We start from the raw sequence: 23,877 nt of genomic DNA, 5'->3' as shown, positions 1-23,877 counted from the left end.
AAAACAGGACTGACTGACTGACACTCTGACAGACTGGTCAAAAACATTATACCTCACGCAACTTGTTCCGTGGGGTATAAAAATGCATTAGCATGCATCATACCATTTGCAGTATATCAGGGGAATTACAACAGTGTAATTTTACAGACTTCTGTTTTAGGATATGCTATAGCAGGATGAATTATTCTACATAAAATAAAAATGGGTGAACATGCAGTTATATTTTTGTTCAAAACATTTGTTTAAAAATAAAGTTTATAAAGTTCCTCAATATTTTTATATTTTATGCAAATAAATACAAGATTATAAAACCTCAAAAGCAAATAAAGTTAACTGCAATACTTTAAAGTTAACACAGCGCTGCAATACTTTTTAAGTGTAAAAAAAAATTTTTTGTACCTTCTAAAAAATCTGAAAAGCAAAAAAAAAAAAAAAAAAAAAAAGGGGGAAATAACCCATTTCCCAGGTGGCCACAGCCAACAATTTTTTTCCAAACACCACCACTTTCCCCATTTTTAACCTATACCAAAGTGGGGGGGGGGGGGGGGGCATCGTTCAATGTCTATACTAAGTATATATTTGGAGAAAAAGCACATATCAGATGCCTAACTGAAAAAGCACATATCAGATAGAACTGAGTTTACTGAGGTTGGCAGGGGAGGGGGCTTCAATTTTAACCCCCCAGGAGATCATGATTTGAACAAACTAGAATCTACACTACCTGAGGATGATTCCATATAAATATTACTTATCATGGATTTGAAGAACTTGAAAAGATTTTAAAAGGTTTTCATATATATTCCTACGTAAAACTTTGGTCGGACATTGTGGCCCCACCCTAGACCCGGGGGTCATGATTCCAAACTTGTCTAACTACCTGTAATTTCACATGAGTTTCATCTTTCCTGTCTTAATGCTTCTTGCTTTAAAGATTTTTCCTATATATTCCTATGTAAACCTTTTAAAAGAAGATTTTAAAAGGTTTCTACATATATATTCCACTTGATGTAAAATTTTTAAAGATTTTTCCTATATATTCCTATGTAAAACTTTGATCGGCCATTTTGGCCCCACCCTACCCCCGGGGGTCATGATTTGAAAAAACTTGAATTTACACTACATGAGGATGATTCCACATGAGTTTCATCTTTCCTAGCCCAGTGGTTCTTGAGAAGAAGATTTTTAAAGATTATTCCTATACACTATATATTCCTTTTGGCCCCATGTAAAAAATTTGAATCTACTTTGATTGCACATGAGTTTCATCTTTCCTGGCCCATTAGTTCTTGAGAAGAAGATTTTTTAAAAATGCCATTAATTTTTCTCTAATTCATAATTATCTCCCCTTGGAAAAGGCCGTGGCCCTTCATTTGTACAAATTTTAATCCCCTTTACCCAAGAATACTTTGTAGCAAGTTTAGTTGAAATATGCCCAGTGGTTCTTGAGAAAAAGATGAAAATGTGAAAAGTTTACAACAACGACGATGATGACAACGACGACAGACATGGACAAATTTTGATTCCACATATATTGAGTTAGTACATCTTTAAAGCAAACTGGTGCTTATTAATTATTAACTGCATATACAATTTTGGTGTTTTTAAAACCACAAAGGTATACAGAAGATGCAAAGATTGCATAAGCATAAAGGTCTCCCATTATTTATGTGCAAATATTACAATTAAAAATACTATATATTCTGAATATTTCTTTCTTTGCCATGATTGTTTTTCCATGTAAAAGTGTAAGTGTGAATTGCATTCAGTCATAAGGAAAAAAATCTATTGAGCTAATTTAGATTGTCAATTGTAAGCAGTATGTCACAATTTCAATCCACTTAGTTTACAGCAAACTTGATCATGGTTGCTTTGGATTAATTTTATCAGCATTCGCTAACCTCAGATGATGAGGGAAGATGAGAATGAATGAACAGGAATAAACAGCCTGTATAAACTTTAAATATTAAATTGAAGTAATTCTTTTTTCAAGAAAAGCATCCAACTAAAAATTCTGTGTAACAAGAGGCCCACGGGCCTTATAGGTCACCTGAGTATCATGTAACAACTTTCCAGCGACTGTATTTGGTTCGTGTTTTAATCCAAAAGCCATGAAATTCACAAATTTTGAAGAAGGCACCATTGCTTATCAAAGGGCAGATTTCAAAGCATTAATTTATTTTTAGTCAAAGTACCCCCCTGGCACCCCTGACCCAGCGTCCCTGAAAGTATCTATTTTGAAAGAGGCCCCTTTCTTCATTATAAGGCCAGCATTTTTTTTTTGTTTAGGTTTAGTTATGAACATGAGAATAAAAAAGTCCCAATGGAGAAGGAAATCAAAATTTTTTTTTGATAAATCAATTATTAACATTTGTACATTCTTTTTTTTATGCTATTATAATAGGCTCCTTACCACTGGATACATAATGCTTACAAATAGGAAAGTAAAACATTGCTTATTTCATCATCTGCCAGTTTGGGCCAGTTATATAAATTTTGTGATGTTGGTCAAAATATATTTTAAAAAATCAATTCTTTAAAAGTCTTTCAATATATCTTCAGTTTTTTTAATATGTGTTAGGTGAATGTGTAGACATTGTTCTAAAATTTAATCCTATCATAAAACAGAAGGGGGTATTGCAGGTGTAAACATTTTTTCAATCAAGTGTAAAATAATTTTTCTGGCTGATACAAATGATACTACATGCCTGTATATATTTGTATATTCTTGCCTTAACAATTTCTTCCTCAAATGGACTGAACTTCTCCCATAGTTTTATTATGTTCCCCAAACGAAGTTGGGGAACATATTGTTTTTACTCTGTTTCTTATTATTATTATTATTATTATTATTTTTCTTCTTCCTGGGAAAATCTTTTCCGCGAATGATCTTGTAAACTACACATCCGACTTAGGTGAAACCTTTTTAGGGTCAGTAGGCATGTTATGTAGATTTGCGGAACGAAGGTCATTTTCCGCGCACGTGCTTGCAAGAGCATGCACGTGCAACACGTGAAATGACCAATATAATGAATATAGCCGAATCTTTTCTATTTTTTGATGAAATTTTTGAAACTTATAATATAAGGATATATTAGTAGCATAGACAATATGACATGGTCAAAATAGCAAGATCTCACGCGCATACACGTGCGCTTCGCTCTGATTGGCTGAAACTAAAGTCTCAATATCTTTCTTGTTTTCTGACGAAATCCTTTGAAATTTTGGTCATGCAAAAGGATATCCTACAGCATGACATATAGCAATTATCATGAAAACACGTGCATGTTACGTGCTCTGCAATCTGATTGGCTTAAACTTTAAATAGCTATAACTCCCTTGGTTTTCAAAACAAACAGGATGGGATTTGGAACTTAGATAGATATAATGGACTTCTACAAGAAGGTATCATCACCATGCACATGCATACACGTGCGTGTAATTCGCTGTAATATGATTGGCTGAAACTTTAAATAGCTGTAACTCCCTTGGTTTTCAACCAAACGGAGTGGGATTTAGAACATAGATTTCTGCAAGAAGGTGTGGTTGCTCATTAAAACGTGAAATGCGTAAAATCAAAACTACTCTTGAATGAGCGTATTTTTTAATAGTTTTGGATTAAATAATTTAATATTTAGTATATTAAAATATATAGATTGTGTAGACAAGATGATATGGTCTTTACGCACATGCATTCACATGTGAACGCGTGCAATGCTAAAATTTGAATGAACTTGGTACACTTCTGTGTAAACATTGTTAAAGTCTCAAATGCATAAGGTTTGTCTTATTTAATGAAGCTAACATGGAATATGGCACCAAAAGGGATATGGGGAGCGTTTGGGGAACATCTGTAACGGTCCCCGTTACAATTAGCACTAGTTCATTACATCTGATGCATAAGCAACCCTTTTCTGAAGAATGATGCTTAGACTGTAAGCTATAACAGAGACCTAAACAATGTTGCTGCCCGCTGGCAATATGCAACAGCTTTTAAAACCTGAAAAATAATTTACAGACAGATACTTTTGAAACGAATACATAATTATCTCACCAGCATGTCATTGTGCAACAAAGTCGTCAGCATTTTATTTGTCCTTTGAACAGGTGAAACTTTTTGAATGGCACTCGTATCGATGAATTTTACACTAAACCAAGCTATCTTTCAGGTCTCATTTACCCGCCGTTTCATCTTAAAACCGGAAGTGTGAGTTCGTAAATGTGAAATCTCGATCCCGACTCAAATTTGACATCGGAAAGAAAAAAATTGTTTATTTTTTTTCTGAACATTCAAAACCTTGAGCGGAGGGTTTGTAAAACTGAAAATAAAATAAATCCTGGCCTTAAATATGTAATTAGCATATTAACCAGGATGTTCAAAGAATTCATGCATTTCACTATATAATCAATAGAGCCCCGCCTTAACCCCTGACCCTGTGAGCATAAAATTCACAATTTTGGAAGTGGCACTCTTGCTCATCATAACTATGTACTTAGTTAGTTTATTTAATACCCAGGAGCAGTGGAGAAGATTTTTTAAGAATTCATGTATTTTCACTATATATAATCAATAGAGCCCCGCCCTTCCTAAAATTCACAATTTTGGTAGAGGCACTCTTGCTCATCATAATTATGTACTTAGTTGGTTTATTTAATACCCAGGAGCAGAGAAGAAGATTTTCAAAGAAATAATGCATTTTCACTACCTACTTATTTAGCCCCGCCCTAGCACTAGAACCCCTGACCCCAGGGCCATGAATTTTACAATTTTGGTAGAGGACTCATTGCTGATTACAATCATGCAAACAGTTTGACTGCTTGATGTCCAGGAGTAAAGAAGAAGATTTTTAAAGACTGCATTAATTTTAGTGGTTTTGGCCCCACCCCTCAGGCCCCAGGGGGGCAGGGATCATGAAATTCACAATTTTTGTTCCCCTTCACCCATAGATGCTTTGTGCCAAATTTGGTTGAAATTGGTTCAGTGGTTGCAGAGAAGAAGCTGAAAATGTTCAAATGTTAACGCACGACGCACGACAGACGACGGACGACAACGGACAAAAACAGATAAAAACCTCTCAACCTTTGGTTGGCTTATAACCACCATGAATGTAGTCTCTAAAAGCATACAATGTCCTCCCTTGAGATGTGATTATTATATATTATTTAAAAACATAAAGTTACAAAGCTCACCTCAACTTATGTTATCTCTATGCAAGACAAAGTCTCAAACCAAATGATAGTTCAGTGAGATCCCTTAGTTTAATTTAATTTCATTCAACTTATTATACATGTACACATTGTTCAAAACATTTTACGGAAAGTGGTACATGTAAGTGTACCTGTATTCACTGTAGATATTAATGAAGTTTTATGCTAGTTTGGTTATAATAGGGCTTGCAGTTTCTTGGGAAGAGACAAGCTCCAATAAATTTATTTTGGTCTGCTGGTCACATTTCTATACAAATCATACATGCACTTGCAAGTTGGTTTATAGTTTTCTGGGTAAGGACTGTTTTCAAAAAAACGTGTTTACTCATCTAAAAGTAAGGAACATCTGCAGCAAATCTAGAAATATGCTTCTCTAGTTTTTAGCCAGATACATTGTAGTGCTAATATGAACTAAAAACTTTTCCCAAGTAAATAGAGATGATGCAGAATTTGAATCAAGAATGGCATTAATCATCTCCGGATGCATAATTGATGCAAATCTTGTCAATTTCAGGTTTGTTGTTAGAGATACTGTGAGTGAGCTCAAAATTATGCCTGAAAGCTTCATTTGCAGGGAGATATAACTATTAGGAAAATGGACCTGCTCTGAGTTGTCAACAATAACACCTGGTTAAAATACAAGCTTATCTTGACTTCATTGAAGTGAGTTAAAAATACCTAACACATGACAGATATCCTTCAAGTACAGTACATGTACTACACTACTTCATCATAAATATAAGTACAAATACGCTATCTATTCAACAGAATTACTAAGTATTTAGGGGTAAAGATGCTTGTACTTTTAAATAATATGTAGGACAATTTGATGAGTATTACATGTATAACCATTACCCCACGTGCACATCTTACGTACAAGTCACATGAAAACATATAGGTGCATGTCTTACCGGGACCACTGAATCGAACTTTAGATTTGCCTTCCTGGACAGCTTGTGCAAATAACGTAAAGATTAAACACCAGAAAAGAGCATAGTACAAAACCAATTAATACACTTATATACTTGAGCCAGATCACCACGGTTGAATACTTTCCTTCACAACTATAAAGTAATGCCAATACAATGATAAACTTTACATATTTCACCATGGAATGAAAAAATTTGTAAATTGATAGAATGCCTTTTAAACACTTACCTGATAATTCTAAGTCTGGGTTTGAGTTTGGAGACTGAATTTCTATTGGTTCAGACACAGATGCAACAGGCACGCTAGACGACTTCTACAATGTTTAAAAATAGATTCAACTAAAACATTCAATTCCTGTGCATCTTTCTTTTCAAAAACAATGTATTGTTCTCGCTTCTGGCTATCAATTCCACATAATTTATTTATAAACATTTACATGTAATTACATATTTTATACTATGTTTAATAAACTCTATTTACAGATACAATGTACAAGGTGCTATGTGTATTTATTACGAAACCTGTAGATTTTTTTCGTCTTCGTGTTCAGGGTCACTTCCCCAGTCCCACTCCGGAATGTCAGGGTTACACTTAGGAGACTTCTGTTCCGGAATTTTTACAGTCTGAAATAAAAAGTTTTCCAAATGTTATATAAAGTGTTAATCAATTTCTAAATAAAAGTCAACACATAAAAATATGCCAGCCATACACAATAATATTATGTTTTTCATTTAGATTCAAATTTATTATAGTATTTCAAAGGAAAACGAAACCTTGATAAGGTTTTGAAAAAAAAAAAGGATTCTTTTATTTCACAGAAAACTGATTGTACTTCTACCAGTTTTGACATGAATGTACATTTGTATGTCAGAATCTGAGTGGAACACAATCTATTCTGAATGTCATATTTCATTTGTATCATTAATTTTATAGTCTACAACTTTGCATACTATCGTATACTGCAATGAAATAGGGAAAAATGCATTACTGTGAACTTTGATTCCTTGACTGGTTCACTTGTGAACTTTGACTCTTTCAACAGTTCAGTCTTAAACTTTGCCTCATTGACTGGTTCCAAAGTGAACTTTGACTCTTTGACTGGTTCCTTTTTGACCTTTGACTCCTGGACAAGTCCACTGCTGTGGTCCCCCTGATCTGCCCGAGTAATGCTGTTTACTTCGTCACTGTTCTGGACGCTGTTATGAGCATGCTCGAAGATATCAGCTTCTTCCAGCTCTTCCTGTTCCTGAATGATCATTGGTGCAGACACAGGACGACTTTGATAGTCCTTAGGAGTTTTGGACCATTCATAATTCCCACGTTTGCACTGCTTTCTCTCTTCTGACAATTCTTTTGCAACATCAAGCTTCATCTAGAATTCAGTCTTGAATTTAGTAAGAGCAAAACTTCCATTCTAGAATACTTTAACAAAGTATCTGATTACAATTTATTTCATTGCTTTGACTGATGCTCAGAACTACAGCCTTACCAGTGGATTATTTGAATTTTTGTAGGCCATGGACTTGGAATGGACCAAGGGGTAATGGAATCCCTTCTCTCCATAACTATATGCCCCTGGGCTGAAATGGAGCTCAACATGGAACCGTTCTGATGAGGTACCCTATTACATGATAGAATATGAAGATAAAAAATGTTAAGTAGTGAAAACTAATAAAAATCTTACATCTGTTGAACAACAAGTGAAGTAAGTATAAGTAGAATTTTTACCATGATGCAAATTCAGTGAAATGTCCTCAAATATTAATATATTTTATAATGCCAAGAAAGAAAACCATAACATCCAATACAGAATGCACTGTTAAAACACAATTTTAGCATTATCAACCCTTTTCCTAATAATGCCAAAATTTAATCCTCACTTAAATTCTGCTTAACGAATGGTACTTGCATGAATTATTGCACAGCATGTACATCAAACAATGGGTGTCAGTTTCAATACCTTGCTTGGGTCCTCAAACATCATAACAATGATCTGAGACATGTAATTCAGCTCGGGTGTATTGTTTATAAAATCCATGGCTTTCTTCCACTGCTCATCCGATGCTTCCTGCAATATACAGATTTAAAACTGTTGCATACAGCACAAAAACTAACCATTGTTGTATGCTACAAAATATCTAAGTTAACAACATACTGCACTGTTTATCTTCACAAACTGCAATAATATGTGCTGAAAATGTCATCTTATTGAAAATGCCATCTCACATACACATGTAATAAACATGGTTAAAATCAAATTTTATGAATATTTATGTTAAAATCAAATTTTATGAATATTTATGGGTAATTTTATGAATATTTATGCTAATTATCAATAGAGAAATGGAGACATTTCTTGCCAATGAACTTTCAAATGCAATTTTTTAAAAATTTCAGATGGGTAATAACAATCTAAATGGGAAAAATGTCTCCAAACGAGCGGTATGACTTACATCTCTGAGCCCTCCATATCTGAGCATGTTTAACAAGGAATGAATGTGGCTCTCACTGGTAAAGTACAGACGAGTCCTGACAAATCTCTCAGGGGAGGCAACTCCTAAGGAATACCTATAATACACACATTTTACATATTTCCACGTACTATATTAGTTCGGCTTATACATCTTTCTGTAGAATGTTCCAGATGAAATATAGATTACTGATAAATAAATGTCTTTCTTTTTGTCTTTTTTTTCCTGCTCTATGACCAAATAATCTTGGTGTCAGAAAATTTGTAGAGAATAGTGTGTTTAAGTGGTATTATAATCTGGTACTTACAGTGAGTTCAGCCTTGTACTCTCTTCTTCATCATCCGGACAAACACACTGCTCCAGATCACTCCGGATCTTCCTCATCAGAGGTGTACAGACACTCTGTGAGATGTGAAGCTTCTCATCTAGGGTGATTCCATACTCCTACAAAAATAATGTATAAAAGGGTTGCATACACTGTGAGATATTGAGCTTACAAGTCTATTGAAACATTACAGATTGCAAGCATAGCAAACCTCAGAAGTCGCATCAGGTGCCAAGGACAATTGAGAATGCCAAGTCAACGGGTCAATCCTGGCAACTGCTTTTTGTTATGATCAAGAAAAATTCTCATCTCTAGTGATTCCTTACCCATAAAAATATAATTTCCTACTTTAGAGCAGCTGAGGAATAACAATGTCTGCCAGTGCTTCAGAACAAATGACCTTACCTGAGGAATTACAATATCTGCCAGTGCTTTGGAACATTCAAACAGCTCCTTGGCTCTCTCATACTGTATTGTTTTCTGGTTGTGTTGTAGATCATACTTGATACAGTCATATATGTCTGGAATCTTACTGACATCAAACCTATCGCCCTTCATTTTAAAATCCTTCTCCAGTTTGGCCCACCTACGAATCAGTAATTCCCATGATTCTCCATGATAAAGTTTCAGATCTGAAAAAAAACAGTATGTCTATAATAATATGAAATTATCATACAATACAATAAAACACATCGGTAAAGGTGGTCTACTCTTGCCAACAAGCCCTCTTGCATGCAGTCAAATGTGATTTGAATCTTATACACTCATTTCCTTGTACATGCAATAACATTCTTTGCTTTTAAATCAATGGTTGAATAATGACATCTTTCTCTTTGAGTCAGTAATTTGCTACTTTGATGGATTAAATTTGACAAATAAGGATACCAAGACAGGATCATTATATGAACATTTAAATAGCCATGAAGAAAACTGATCTGGGACCTAAAACAAACCTCTGGTCCTGTGTTCCAGCTTTAGTGTCCTTATTTTAGCTGTCAGCTCCTTCACCATGGCATACACATGTTCACACAGTTTCCCCGGGTTTTTGATGAAGTCCAGGGCTTTAATAAGAGATTCACTATTTGTGGGAGCCAACTAAAAATAAAATATGTAAATACCTGAATCAAACATGGCTGATCAAAATTGCATTAACAATACATGTACATTTTTCTTCAATAAGGAACACTGGAAATGATAATCTATCAAACATTATACTGTAAACCAACATTTATTTGCAACAACTTTATTTTGCGCTTTACCAGGGATAAACTAGTTCGTGACAATTAATTTTCACGATCAAGCCTTTTTTTGGATCTGTTTTCAATAGACACAGAGACTTTAAGGACCAGTTCGGGGCGAGAAATATTTGCGATGACGAGGTTTTTTCAAACCTCACGAAAATTTCTCACACACAAATAGAAGTTGGTTTACAGTAACTCATAGGTACACATGCAAAGAGAAATGCACGATCAAATCACTTTATCCATAGCAATATTTCTATTGAGAAGTAGCCCTTTTTTTTTTAATTAGAGTTCTCTCACACGAAGATTTACCTTTTCGTAATCCTCTTCATTAAAATCTTTGTCTTCATTCAACATCTGTGTCAATCTCTCTTTCACACTATAGAAACATTCAATTGAATTTCGTATTAATAAACTGTATTTTTCCATGTTCAATTTTTTTTAAACAAGGATTTAATAATAATAATCTTAAAATATTAAATTATTAAAAAGAGAAACTGGGTTAATTCTACGTGTACAGTTGAAAGTTTGGTTTCACTTGTACATGTTGGAACTTGAAAGTCCTTTCTGTTTAATTTTTCTGTAGTTAATGTAATGCTACTACATCTATTACACATTAATTACAGGTAAACACGTCTCCATGAATCTACTCTACTAATGAGCAATAAAGTGTTATGATCTCTGATGTATTCATCCTACTGTGTAAATATCTAACTATTCCATCAACTATTAAATCATGTTGCTAATTTAAGAGTGCACTGCTATAATTCATATTGAGTCTACTTGAATCTATATATTCTAAAATAAAAATATTATTTTGAATATAAAGTGTATGTAAACCATTTAACTATACATAAATTCATTATGATTCTAAAATTAATACATTTGAATATAAAGCGTATGTATAATCCAGTAAATTGTATATAAAAGAAGGTAGGATTAGTGTTTGAATGTATTACTGAGCAAGCTTAGGATGCATTTTTAGAAAGAAGGATAAAATGTTTATATTAAGGTACATAAATTATTACATGTTTATCCAAAGATAAATTTATTTTACCAAATGCTGATTAAAAAAACAAACCTAAAGTAAAATATTAAAAAAAAAAAAGAAGAAATCTCCTGAGCATCAGAGGTGAGATCAGGTACCATGGAGGAGTGAGCATCCTCTGTCAACTAGTCACCCCTGTTGTGTGCTCTGTGTCATGATCAGGCAAAAGGAAAAATACGACAGTTCAGTGCAAAAGACTGATATCCTTGTTTCATCAACTTGTAAGTCAATAGCTTGACTTGTTTTGCTAATTGTTTGACATAGAGCAATCTCTTAATATGTATCCTTTTAAAGTATCCTTTATCTCAAATTCACTACTAAGACATTATTTAATAACACATATCTTCAGGCAAAAAAGCCAAATTATATCCTGTATATTCTTTTTGCAGGTGGTGGACTTAATGTTATACATGTATTTGGTTTTTCAATTTATCAGCTTCCATTTTAAAAATCAATTCCAAATACACCGTATTTGTGCAAAGAAGTACTATAAAACTGTCACAGCAAAATGTTTTACACAATAATTTAAAGATCTACCAGTATTTGTTTTTTTAAATGCATGTAAAGTGAACTTGAAAATAAATATATCAGGCATTGCTTTGTAAGATATTTACCCATCTTGGAATCTGAAAGCAACAGCCAAGAATATTCCCAGTGTTACTGATCACAAGCATGCTGTAGCTTACTTTTTAGTTACAAATTACAAACTATGAATAGGACATTAGTAAATTAAATTATTAATTAATTTGAAACACTGGTTTAATTTATTATAAGACACACAAGAAAATATATTGAGAAAGCTTTAGAATTCCTAGTTTGATTTGTATGTTAAAGGTGAATTAAAGTTTAAGTGAGAATCAATGTTAAATTTATCTGAAAGATTTGTGTTAGTAACTAGCAGGCAAGAGTTGTGAAAATAAAAATAGGATTACACTTGTTGATATTTGGAGGTTTCCCCTTGTTTGTCCAAGAGACCATTGGTGTTGGCACTTTTGACCATCTGGACCAATATCGGAGGTAACTCTCCTTCCAACGCTAAAAGACCCTGTAAAAATTACATAACAAACACATTTACAAAAATTTGCTCTCGTTATATTGTAACAGCATTATATACTTTTCATACATAATACAATAAAGATGGATCCATAATTAAGTAATATGATACTTGTAAATTTCTCATTGATAACTTTTGTGTCAGTTTATAGTCAAGCTTGCGTGACCTCTGACCTTTGTGAATGCTGCAGCTGTCATTTGAACCCTGCCTTCATCTGAAGCATAGATTTTTAAGTCGTGTCGAAAAGTACTGTGCAGCCTCAAGAATCCAAGGCCTGGTGTTTCAAACTGACCTGTATGTGTTGAATACATTATAATAACATTAAATATTTGTAGATGCAAAGAACATATTAAAAAGAATTTTACAAAACACACTTTACATGTTAATTGATTTATTACACCCTAAAGTAAATTGATTTATAACCATTCCCTTTACAATAAAAAAAATATGTACTGCTGTAAAAGAATAATCATGTGGTACACTGTTCACCTGTCCCCATTCTTCAGTTTCTTTGGTATTCCCCTTATAAGTCTTACCTTGACCCCCTGGGTAGAGTGTCCTGAACGCTTTCCCTAGTTCCTCTGCCTGTACTTTACCAGCTGGAGTTAATTCCCCTCCCCACTTGACTATCAGGAGTAAGGATGGGGGGTGAGGTACATCATCTGAAAATAGGACAGTTCTCTGTATAAAGTCAATCAATGAGAAATTCTACAAAATAGGCATTTTAAAAAAAAATTACAAAGTATTTATCTTATTCTTTTAAATAATTTCCATATTTAAATAGTGCATAGTTATCTTGACAGAATAATCCATTAAAGAAACTTCTAAAATCTTCTAATATCTCAAAACAAAAATCAAACACGGTATGTTCCATTTAACAACAACATGCATGTAAACAGCCTGTATACGTTGTAATAAAATAATCAGAATGTTTATACCGGTAAATCAAAATTAACTAATATATTTGAAATGTAAATAACTTTACATGAACGTTTACATAGAAAAATATAATCATTGACATTGAAATTTTCATGAAAATACTTCAACTAGCACAACAATTAACTTAACAAAATCTCACACCAGTGAAATAAGCAAAAGATTTTTAATTTAATTCAAGGGAAGTAACAAAACAGGTAGTGTATCCAGAGTTTTTTCCCTTTTTTCTACAATATGTGAATTCAATCATCAAACCCTGTGAAGTCTTAAACATTTAGTCTGTAGTTTCTTCTCCGAAGATAGTACAAAAAATAGTTTATCGTTAATTTTCACTTCTTGTGATCTTTTTTTATGGTTGTTCAGAAAATTACTGTAATTTTCAGTGGAGTTCACCCCTGAAATAAAAAGAAATGCTCTGGATCCACCACCCATTTATCTGCACACACACAGGGTACAGACCCTCACTGGAGGTGGCAAATGGCCGCCCTGAGGGCTGATACTTCAGCTGAATCTTGCGGTGGATGCCCGTAAATTTGTACCTAGAGAGAGGACCCAAAAGATTCAAACATTCTCCAGACCTCAGTTAGTTATCATGATGCACTCGGGTTAAATAAAAGAAAAGAGTTAAAAAATGCAGAGGCAATGGGTCTCGTTAATTGGATGCCTGCAGATAGCATAGCAAAAGCAAACCTGATTGAAAAATAGAAAGAAGAGGTTAGTCATTACACATAAAAGATCCATTTCCAGGTGTTCACTGCAAACACCTGTCCTGCACATAACCCATGAGTCATTCATCTTGGAGCTTAGAGCTTCCATCTATGGTGCATTGCTTGGGCATATGTGAGGAGAAATATATACAATTTTTGTGATTGTTCTCTTTAAATGGGTTCATAAATGTACCAAAAGATGAATAATGTACCGGTATACTGTATTATTAGAAATGATGTTTACGTAAAACTTCAACAAAACCTGAGAGAACAGATATACTCTATGTAATTTGAAGATATACAAAATCTTGTATTCAATCTTCAGCAATCATAGGTCATACTGTTATCAATATTCACTGCCTAATATTTATAAAACATAAGGCCATGCAAAATTAATTCCTTGGTTCTCAGGCCTTTTTTTCAAGAAATATGATGAGGGAGGGAGGCATTTTTTTTTTACTTTTTATTGCCCCCAAAACATGATGAGGCAGCTTTTTACATTGTACAAAACCTCAAAAAATGATGAGGGAGGTGATTTGTTGTTTTTATTTTATTGATTTAGCAATAAAAAGGGTCAATGAGGCGCCCTTGGAAGAGATGAGGGAGGGCCTGAGAACCAAGAAATTAATTTTTTTTGGCCTAATATTTCCAGAAATGTGCTTTTCTAGCACTTATGCAAAGACACTAAACCATGAATCTAGCTAATGTAATAGCACACACAGAACTGCATGTACATGTATATTGTATTTCATAAATCAACTCATACATTGTGCTGCTAAATACAATTCATCCCTCTTTCATATGTATACACAGTAAAATCAAACTCTGAATTGTGCCCTATACTAGCGCTGGTCAGGAATTAATTTCTAGTTAAATTTGTTTAAGACAGATAAATTTAATTTAGTATTTCCTACTTCTAATGAATATAAAAATAACTCTTAATATACATTGTACAGTTTAATTTCAGAGAAAACAAAATATATGGCGTAAAATTAATGGTGGATTTTTTTAACTGAAAGAAAATTAAGAAATGTACGTTAACACTTTATTAATTTTTGAAGCCAGCAACCCAATGATGCAAAGCAAAGCGAACAAAACAAAAAAGGACAGGACATGCAGATGACTGATGTGGCTATACACAACACGGATTACTGAGTGATTAACAAACGAGGACTACTGGTCAGTTAATACAATACAATCTACACACCATCTTCACTAGAAGAGCGCTTAGATTTACGATGTCCAAAGGGTTGGTATTTCAGCTGAACTTTGCGATTTATTCCCGAGAAATGACCGTACCTAAAAATTTAACAACATGAACAGATGAGGGATACATATACATTTAACAGTGACCCTACAACTTCCCAGCAGGCCCAGCCGATTAGTATAAACAGAGCTGATAGCAGACCTAATCAGAAACCACAACCTGCTACCCTGAAAGTCTAGGCTTATAAAATCATGCCAGTCATCCATAATAACCAGAAACAGACAACTTTTTAAAAGAATATCTATATTTTCTTAAAAAAATAAAACACATGCCATGTATGGAATGACTTTTCTGTAGCATTTAACTGATTTATGTATCTGTATGTTTAATATTATTGGTCAAAACTATAAAATACATCTACTTAACATGTCAATTAGCCATACAGATATACAATTATACATGTAGATTTCTTATATCAGAATATCTGTACAGATTTCATCAACTTAATTCAAGAAGGATAAGTATTACCATAATATAAACTGTACGTGTATAAGAAAATGAATTGATTAATGAATAATTGAGTTTCTCCATATGTAATGTTTTTCTTCTTATTTAAAGAAAACATGCAGTCACTTGTGGTCTATCATATGTTTGCTAAATGCTGGAGTTACTTAGGCAGAAACGCAAAGGAAAGAGACTAACTTTTATTCCCAAGAGGTTTCATGCAGGGAATGCAATAGCTTTAATTTTAATGGAGATCAGCAATACATTGTAGCTACCATTTAAAGTGCTTTAAGCCTTATTTTATGGAGGATTTTTTTTTAGATTTAATGTAATCATTACAATGAGCATTAAAGATGAACATATTAAGCAATTCAGTTATAACCTTGAGTTCAAAGAGAACAGAAACATGTACAAGTAGACATAGGGTTATATATTTTAAACAATTTTGAATTTTTTTTAAAGGATAGGAAGATACTTTTAATCAGAACAAAAGTCATATTTAATTTTAGAAAAAGAAACTAAGATAGAATGTGTAAATTAATTTTAATGTGTTCCTGTCTGTGAATGTAGAATGATATTTTTTGACATATTACATGTAGATGTCAAAATCATGACTATTAAATGAGTGAAATCATGACAATCAAAAGCAGAAGGGAACTTATAATTCAGCAAATTCTTTGCAAGACAGATAAAAAATCTTCAAATATTCAACTAATAAATAATCTATATTCAAATCTAAAATCATTATGTTATTTTTTAAGTATATTTATTCATTTTTTAATAAATACATAATTTAGAACTTTAAATCAATGTTAACTATTTTCAGTTCATGATATGAATATTATCTAAAAGTTACCAATAAATATTTAATACAATAAAAATTTTAAAGAAAGAAGAAGACATACATTTCTAGCACCAATTTCAGTTGTTGGAGTTTGACCTTTTTCTCACAGATCTCGGGGTCCTGGGAAGCGTCATTCTCGGACAGTAGAAATCGAGCTATGTCTAAGACTTCCTGTAGTTGTTTTGGCTTCTTCAGTTTTAAGTGTCCTTTTCTATAGCCATCATACTTCTCAAAGAGCTCAAAGAATCTGAAACAATATGTGATGATTCATGTACAAGGTGATAGATATCTAATGTAATAAAGTATATATAAGTACTCATACATATTAAAATTGATAATAGATCTCAGATTTACAATATTTACAATATTCTTGTAAACAAATCAAATATAATCTGTCAATATAATACATGTAGTTTAAAAAATTATAAAACCTAAACAAAAATATCAAGATGCTTCAAAAGGAGTTTTTATAAACATAAAATAAATCAAAGAATAATTTTCCTAAAAACTAAACAAAGGTCAAAAATAAACTTGTTAAGTAGCAAGATATTTAAATACTTGATTTTTTTTTTAAACCCTACTCTGGGAAAATTTGGTCAAGAATTTTAATTTCAACTTAGAAAAAACAAAACATGCATCTATCAATCAAAAATTTCTAAATTCAAAGATAAACAATTCTTTAATTCAATAATCATCTTTTGCAAAATCTACATAATAACAACTAATCTGTTCATAAATGGATTAAGAAAGTACTGGTATCTAACAAATGTCCATATTGTGATACATTTATAGATACAAAACATCAAATAATGTACAAGGAATTTGGGCTAATCTATAAAATTGTCTAATAATTATTTTGAATATAAAATGGAAAAATATTTTATTGGGACTTTTCTATGAAATAAAACAAAACTGCAATTTCACTCAATTATTTATTATCGTACATACCATTTTTTATACATAAAATAAAAAAAAAATAAGCTATTATAAAGATATGAAAACAGAGAAGAAAAACATGAATGATATATACCATATTGTAAAGACAAAGCTAGTGTATCAATATGAGATTTATAAGAGATTGGATGTCAACTTTACATAATTATTATACTGTAATTTTGGGGGTATATGTCAATGATACCCCGGTGAATGTTTTATATTTCTATAGCTTTGTAATAATTATAATGTAGTCTGACTATCTGAAGGGGTCTGTCCTTCAGTAGTGCTACCATGTGGGGGTACTTATTATGGACAATATAAGATGAAGGATGTGCTCCACTGGCAGCAAGGCTGAATTCCTTAGAAATCAATTATTAATTACAACACATAGTTGTTTTTTTATATATGTAAAGAAAATGTTATTTTTCATATTTAAAAAAAATTGAGTGATAAATGATTATGTTTATATGTACATGTATATGATATTAATTATTTGTAATACATGTATATCTAATCCAATGGGCCCCTGGCATCATAGGCCAAGAATATCCTAGGACATTTTATCCCAAATTCCTGTTGTATTGGAAATAAATGATAATAATGATAAAAAAAAAAATCCATTTCAAATTGTATATACAATGTGTATTTACTTTCTAAATCTAGTGGGTTACAACATGGGAAAAGGTTAGATACATACACTGTATTCAGGTCCATGCACCTTCATTTTAATTGGGTATAAGTGTTATCATATAGGATATGTTGTTGACATAAATGTGTACATGACTTTCTGTATTATTGTTATGCAAATTCTATACAAACACGACATACTATATTAATTGGTAAATTATCTTGGAAGTGAATGAGAATAATCTGGATCATAAACATTGTCTTACTTTTTATGTTTGACTTCCATCTTCATTTTCTGTTTTGGTGTCCTGTCTCCATGTCGTATAACAGCAACAACTGTTCTCAACTCCATCCTACATAATATTTATAAAATTGACTACCTTAATGATTCATCAGTATACCGTCAACAGGAAAAGTCCCCCTCCCCCCTTTAAATTCTTTGCCCCAAATCATCAATCGGCAAACTGAAAACAGAGAGAATTAAGAAATTAAAGCATAATCTCTTGTAGAACAATTGTGTCTGGGAAATAAAATCATTAGTGATATATGATGAAAATTAAACATGGCAAGAATAATGCTATATGCAGTATCATAAGAATTTCCTCTCTTGAACTTGTATTGTCTGCATAAACACGTACATTAGAAAAGAAAATAATAAGCTAGGGGGGAAAATATACTTTTAAAGAACTCCAGAAATTTTATTTTGATAAGACAGAATTTCAGCCTGTTATTAAGGGGATATCTTACATAGAACCAGATGTTGTTGGAACGACAGGAATATCCTCAGGAGCGGATCCAAGAAGCCAGGGGACGTGAAGCTGGGGGGCAAGAGCTCGCATTATCATGGTTCTGTAAAACAGTTCTATATCTGAATCAAACCTCTTAAAACTTTCCAAAATGTAAATTAAAATATTCTCCAAGAAATAATGCTAAAAAAATTTGAAAGTTACTCATAACTATAAGAAACAAAGATTACAAACCCAAGTATTTTGGCACAGTCATCATAATACTTTGTAGAATTCTTGACAAAACTGAAACCATTGACATCACAGACATAAGATTTCCCATTTGCTCTCAATAAATCAAAGCCACACACTGTTTGCTGCAAAGAAAAGTGCCAGGTTTCAATGAAATAATACAGCTGTGCATGCAGTTGAACTTCAGTATTATGAAAACTGATATCTCAGAATCAATATATATGTCAAACTGGTTTGGAAGTCTCAACCAACTTATTCTTAAGTATTTTGACCTGGATATCTCTAATTCTTATATATCTTGAAGATTATACACTGATCCATTAAAGTAACAGCTAAAGAAGGTACCATTTATAATAATCTAGCAGTAAACCCTTACATTTCTTCAGATTGCCAATGACATCACATTTGTCACTTACCTTGAAGGCCAGTGAGACTTTCCTTGCCAACATTTTTTCCTTGGCGCTCAGTAACACCGGGTAGCGCACCTCCTTCCCGTGTTCATCTCTCTCTACTTTACCGTCCAGGGCTGGAGACTTGCGAGCTTCTGCATGGACGTAGTCAGGTCCTACAGTGTATACCTGCAAAGAGTGCAAATTTTAATTTTTAGTAACAGTACAAACAAATGTTCTGTTTATTTTGATGAAGCAGGAATTTATACAGTAAAATCATTTTGTTCTTGATTAAACTTCAACAGAAGTTCTTAACTAGTTAACTACATTTTGATACAATTCAATATTTATTAACTAAGAAATGTGCTGGATTGGCTTATGGTATCAGAACATTATGACAAGTTTTGACATTCAAGTAAGTAATACTATATGTATCATGATGTTCCGCTAACCTTGACATCGGTTCCATCTGTTGGCATAAAGTCCTCGTAGATATATGATCCTGTCCTTCTGAGCCTGCTATGATGGGAATACACACTACTTCTGGAACCGATCTGTAATAAATAAAAATAAATTCTTTTATTATGTGGGTTCAACAATCAACAAAATGGCCCGTCCAAATAAGTGAAGTAAAAGTTGATCCAATCTTACAGATTTTGTTTCTCAGTAGTTGGCCTGGTCTTTCTGAATTGGACAGAAAGAATATCAAAATAACAATTATTGATCTAAAATTACCTGCTCAATACTCTAATCTATAAGTTTGAACAGGTCTGCAAAACATTTAAACATGGCCAAAGATCAAGGCCATCTTGAATTGTGGCATTGACAGCACCTTATGATTCGTCAAAATGCAAATTTAAAAGAGGAATAGAGCAATATTGATTAACCTGACTAGAAACACTTACCAATGTCAAGGTCAGGGAGTTAATAACGACTCATCCTCTCAATGCCAGGGGTCCCAAATTGTCATGGGACACCTGGCAAATTTCACTTCTTATTTTAGGGCTTACTTCTTTTTTATAGAAGCACCAATCAAATTAAAGCTTTCATAAATAGTTTAATAGTGTAAACAGAAAAGGACTCAGGTTACATCTCAAATGCAAATGTTTCAAGTTGTTTATCACAGAATGGCTTTAAGTAAATGGTTGAGAGATTAGAAGAAAATAATCAAGATTTGTAATTTTTCCAAAAGACATTGCTCAGTACCCCAATGACATACTGAATGAAATTTGCCAGGGGTCCCAGAGCAATGTGTTGACTCATGACCCATGGCATTGTGAAGATAAAATAAGCTACATTTATAAAATCAAAATAGTACATCCTGACTCACTTTAATATTTGAAAAGAGAAAATCATAAACAAACATTGGTCACCCACAAACTTATGCAATATAGCATGACAAAACTGATATCATCATCAAACAGATACATGTATCATTGATCAATATAGATTTTCTGCTTCAAGATCTGGCCCTGCCTCATAATCTGGCACAAAGAGAGATGTAAAAGTGGATATTTTCATCCAATATAAAAACATCAAGGCAACTATGCTGGTAACTGTTTACACAAGTAACATTCCAACAACAAAACAAGTAACTCTAAACATAACGGCCACCCACCTCATGAAACTCTAGTGTACAAAATGGAGAAAAAATACCCAAAATGCATTGCTAAAGCAATCTGATTACAATACAATTTTCAATTATATTTCATCTCTTTCAAATGAAAAAACACAGGTTTCAAATTCTCAGTTAAATATTACCATATGTATCTCGGCTGGTGCCCGTTATGCCTTTAAATTTCATCATAAACTTCCCAAACTGTTTTCAATGCATGTATAACAGAGAATAATTCATTTTACATATTTATACTTACACGAAATCTTCTCTACAATATTATTTAACAAAAGTCATTGGATTTTTATCATGTTCTCGCTGAGTACAATTAAGTAGATTTAAAGTAGGTAATAAAAATCTGGTTCTCATGACTACCTGTATGTACCGGTATTAATAATATGGGCAACATGGTAATTTCATTAAAAGTTTGATTAAAAAAAAGAGATCCATTTCATTTTATCGAGAGAAAAAATAGATTTATATCTTTTAACATATTAAATGAATATAACAAAAAAAGAACTGTATACTTTTTCAATCACTTAAAAATTTTGAATATGCTTCAAAAATAGGATAGGGACCTAGGTGGCTATATGTAACACAAACCACATGTTTAATTCATACATTTCAATGCTCTCAAATCATACAAGATACTGGGATTAAGACTACATCAAAATATAGTGCAGTTATACTATACACCATGCCCATATTCAAATTCTATTCAGCAGTGCTGGTTCAAGCCGGAGTAATAGAATATGCTGATATTATGCAGTATTACATCATTATATCAAAGCAAGGGGAGATAAATCAACAGTTCACTCACAGGAATTGAGTCTTGGCTTAAATAGTTCCACAGCTCATAGCAAATGTAAGGGGGAGGTGGGTGACCATCATGAACCTTTCAACATGTAAATAGCCATGTGTACGTTCAGACCTTATTCACAGAAAAAATTTCAAAAATTGAAACTCATGATAATGAGCTTTTGTTTTGAAAACTAATGTTCAACAGAAGAAAAAAATGCTTAATTTTCCTAAATGGACTCCTCAAATGATGAGGAAATAAGATTTTTTTATTCCAAATCTGAAGATTACTTCTGTCATAAAATAACTAAATCACACCACAATAGATTTTAAGAATTTAAAGAGGGAAAAAATAGTCAAAGCTTTTACTGATTTATCACTGTATTAATTTGTCAATGCATACCAGCCTTATCTCTTGAAAATACTTCTTTATTTTCCAAAAAATAAAAAATCAACTTTCTAATCCATCATCAGCTGAAAATTAGCAAAATATACAGACACTTCTTTAAAAGGCTTTGAAATTCCCCTTCTTGGCTTTCACCTAAAGTATCCGACCTTCCTGATTTCTTTACCTTTCTAAATAATTTCTGGCTCCCCCCGCCGGCAGACTGGGGAAAATAAATAATAATATTGTGGTCCTCGGCCGATACAGGCTTCTCTACAAAAGGTTTGTGAAATGTCTCTCCATCTACTTCTATTGTGTCATCTGAGATCACTACTTGACCTGTAAAATTAAAACTACCTTGTTACGTGAAATGAGTACAAATCTTAGACACGACTACATATTGTATAGCAAGATTACTGTGGAATCATTATTCTTGGGGGGACCACTCTATCTAGATTTCATGGGTCCTCCTTACCTATGAATCTACATCCCCATACATACCAGGTAATAAGCAAATGAGATCATTGAATATACATGTCACCATGTCTCAAAAAACTAGTAAAATTTAAGTTGTCCACACTGACAACCCCCCCCCCCCCAAACATTCTACCTCTTCTTAAAAAACATACTAAAATGATCCCACAGTATCAATGAAGTTATTACTTTTATATATAATAAAAGATGGTTATTATTTGGTAAAAACATTTTGAAAAACATTATATGCTCATATATCTTAACTACCACTGTTAAAATATATTCAATTTACATGTAGTTATAAGTAAATCCTTACAAATTTATAAAAATAAATTGTCTTGTATCATTTATAGCACTGTTTTGATTGAACTCACACTCTGTGGTGTCATCTTCTTTTCTGTTTAATACTGTGTATCGTGGATGTAGGATTTCATTTTCAAACAAAGTCTTATACACTTCTCTTCTACAATAAAAAAAATAATTACTTGTAATGAAAAACAATAACTTAAATCAGCAGGTAGAAAATAAAAAGGATTTCTCTCAGACTGCCATAATCATAAATTTGAACAAATGGAGAAATTATTTTACAAGTATTTGCATCAATCCTTATATTAGCAGGTACTCAAATTGGCAAACAATAAGCATAAACATAAACATCATTTACATATATAAGTATGTTTACAGTATATGCAAGTATATAGATACCTGTCTAGAAGTATATACTGAGATTCTAAGTCATTAATAACAAAAGGCTGCCTAAGTTTAGTGTACTGAATGGCCTTGTCCAGTGGGAATCCCGCCGAGAAAAAACTAATCAGAACATCCACGATGGGCCATTCCTCGATGGGTTTGTTCAGAATCACGTCTTCATCAAATATGTTGGCCTGGATCTGCATGAACTTCTCCAGGCGATCCAGGATCTCGTGCATTGGTTTGGAGTTGGATTTCTTTTGCATGGCACAGACACCCAGGACGATCCGCTTACCCTCCGGCAGCTCCTCAAACAAGGCATTCTCACCCTGAAGAAAAGAATTCACGATTATAAAATTAGAGTATGATCAATTTTTTCTCATAATGTCATCTATCTCAGCTTATACTTTGTAATTTTAAATGGTCAAGTATGCTAATATACATTATAATTATTCATATCAGATAGATCTATAAGGTTTGTTGGTGACACATTCATGGCAAACTTCAATAAAGG

The 23,877-nt window shown here is 32.7% G+C and overlaps 1 protein-coding gene across 6 annotated transcripts in view; it reads right to left on the bottom strand.

Moving 5' to 3' along the window:
* LOC134247895 (inositol hexakisphosphate and diphosphoinositol-pentakisphosphate kinase 2-like) overlaps nt 1–23,877 on the bottom strand; it is a 32,832-nt gene that overhangs the window by 7,488 nt on the left and 1,467 nt on the right. For 3 of the 6 annotated variants that reach the window (XM_062730298.1, XM_062730303.1, XM_062730300.1), the window contains exons 3-27: nt 23,379–23,692; nt 23,048–23,136; nt 22,387–22,538; nt 21,837–21,911; nt 19,854–19,955; nt 19,429–19,590; nt 19,016–19,137; nt 18,783–18,884; nt 18,302–18,388; nt 16,534–16,719; nt 15,125–15,216; nt 12,811–12,936; nt 12,448–12,566; nt 12,153–12,265; nt 10,485–10,551; nt 9,885–10,026; nt 9,337–9,563; nt 8,914–9,050; nt 8,589–8,703; nt 8,096–8,203; nt 7,625–7,756; nt 7,124–7,507; nt 6,657–6,758; nt 6,364–6,448; nt 6,117–6,158 (exon numbers count right to left, since the gene is read on the bottom strand). In XM_062730298.1, coding sequence (XP_062586282.1) covers nt 6,117–6,158; nt 6,364–6,448; nt 6,657–6,758; nt 7,124–7,507; nt 7,625–7,756; nt 8,096–8,203; nt 8,589–8,703; nt 8,914–9,050; nt 9,337–9,563; nt 9,885–10,026; nt 10,485–10,551; nt 12,153–12,265; nt 12,448–12,566; nt 12,811–12,936; nt 15,125–15,216; nt 16,534–16,719; nt 18,302–18,388; nt 18,783–18,884; nt 19,016–19,137; nt 19,429–19,590; nt 19,854–19,955; nt 21,837–21,911; nt 22,387–22,538; nt 23,048–23,136; nt 23,379–23,692 — 3,382 coding nt within the window. Of the gene's footprint in view, nt 1–6,116; nt 6,159–6,363; nt 6,449–6,656; nt 6,759–7,123; nt 7,508–7,624; nt 7,757–8,095; nt 8,204–8,588; nt 8,704–8,913; nt 9,051–9,336; nt 9,564–9,884; nt 10,027–10,484; nt 10,552–12,152; nt 12,266–12,447; nt 12,567–12,810; nt 12,937–13,669; nt 13,750–15,124; nt 15,217–16,533; nt 16,720–18,301; nt 18,389–18,782; nt 18,885–19,015; nt 19,138–19,428; nt 19,591–19,853; nt 19,956–21,836; nt 21,912–22,386; nt 22,539–23,047; nt 23,137–23,378; nt 23,693–23,877 lie in introns of all 6 variants that reach the window. The other 3 variants (XM_062730301.1, XM_062730302.1, XM_062730304.1) reach the window with 3 other exon arrangements.

The sequence above is a fragment of the Saccostrea cucullata genome, unplaced genomic scaffold (genome assembly GCF_032062105.1).
Source record: "Saccostrea cucullata isolate Sc308-1 unplaced genomic scaffold, CSIRO_AGI_Scuc_v1 ctg120, whole genome shotgun sequence".
Classification (NCBI taxonomy): Eukaryota; Metazoa; Mollusca; class Bivalvia; order Ostreida; family Ostreidae; genus Saccostrea; species Saccostrea cuccullata.
The sequence above is the reverse complement of the archived record's forward strand: the minus strand, read 5'-3'. Positions and strand labels throughout refer to the sequence as shown.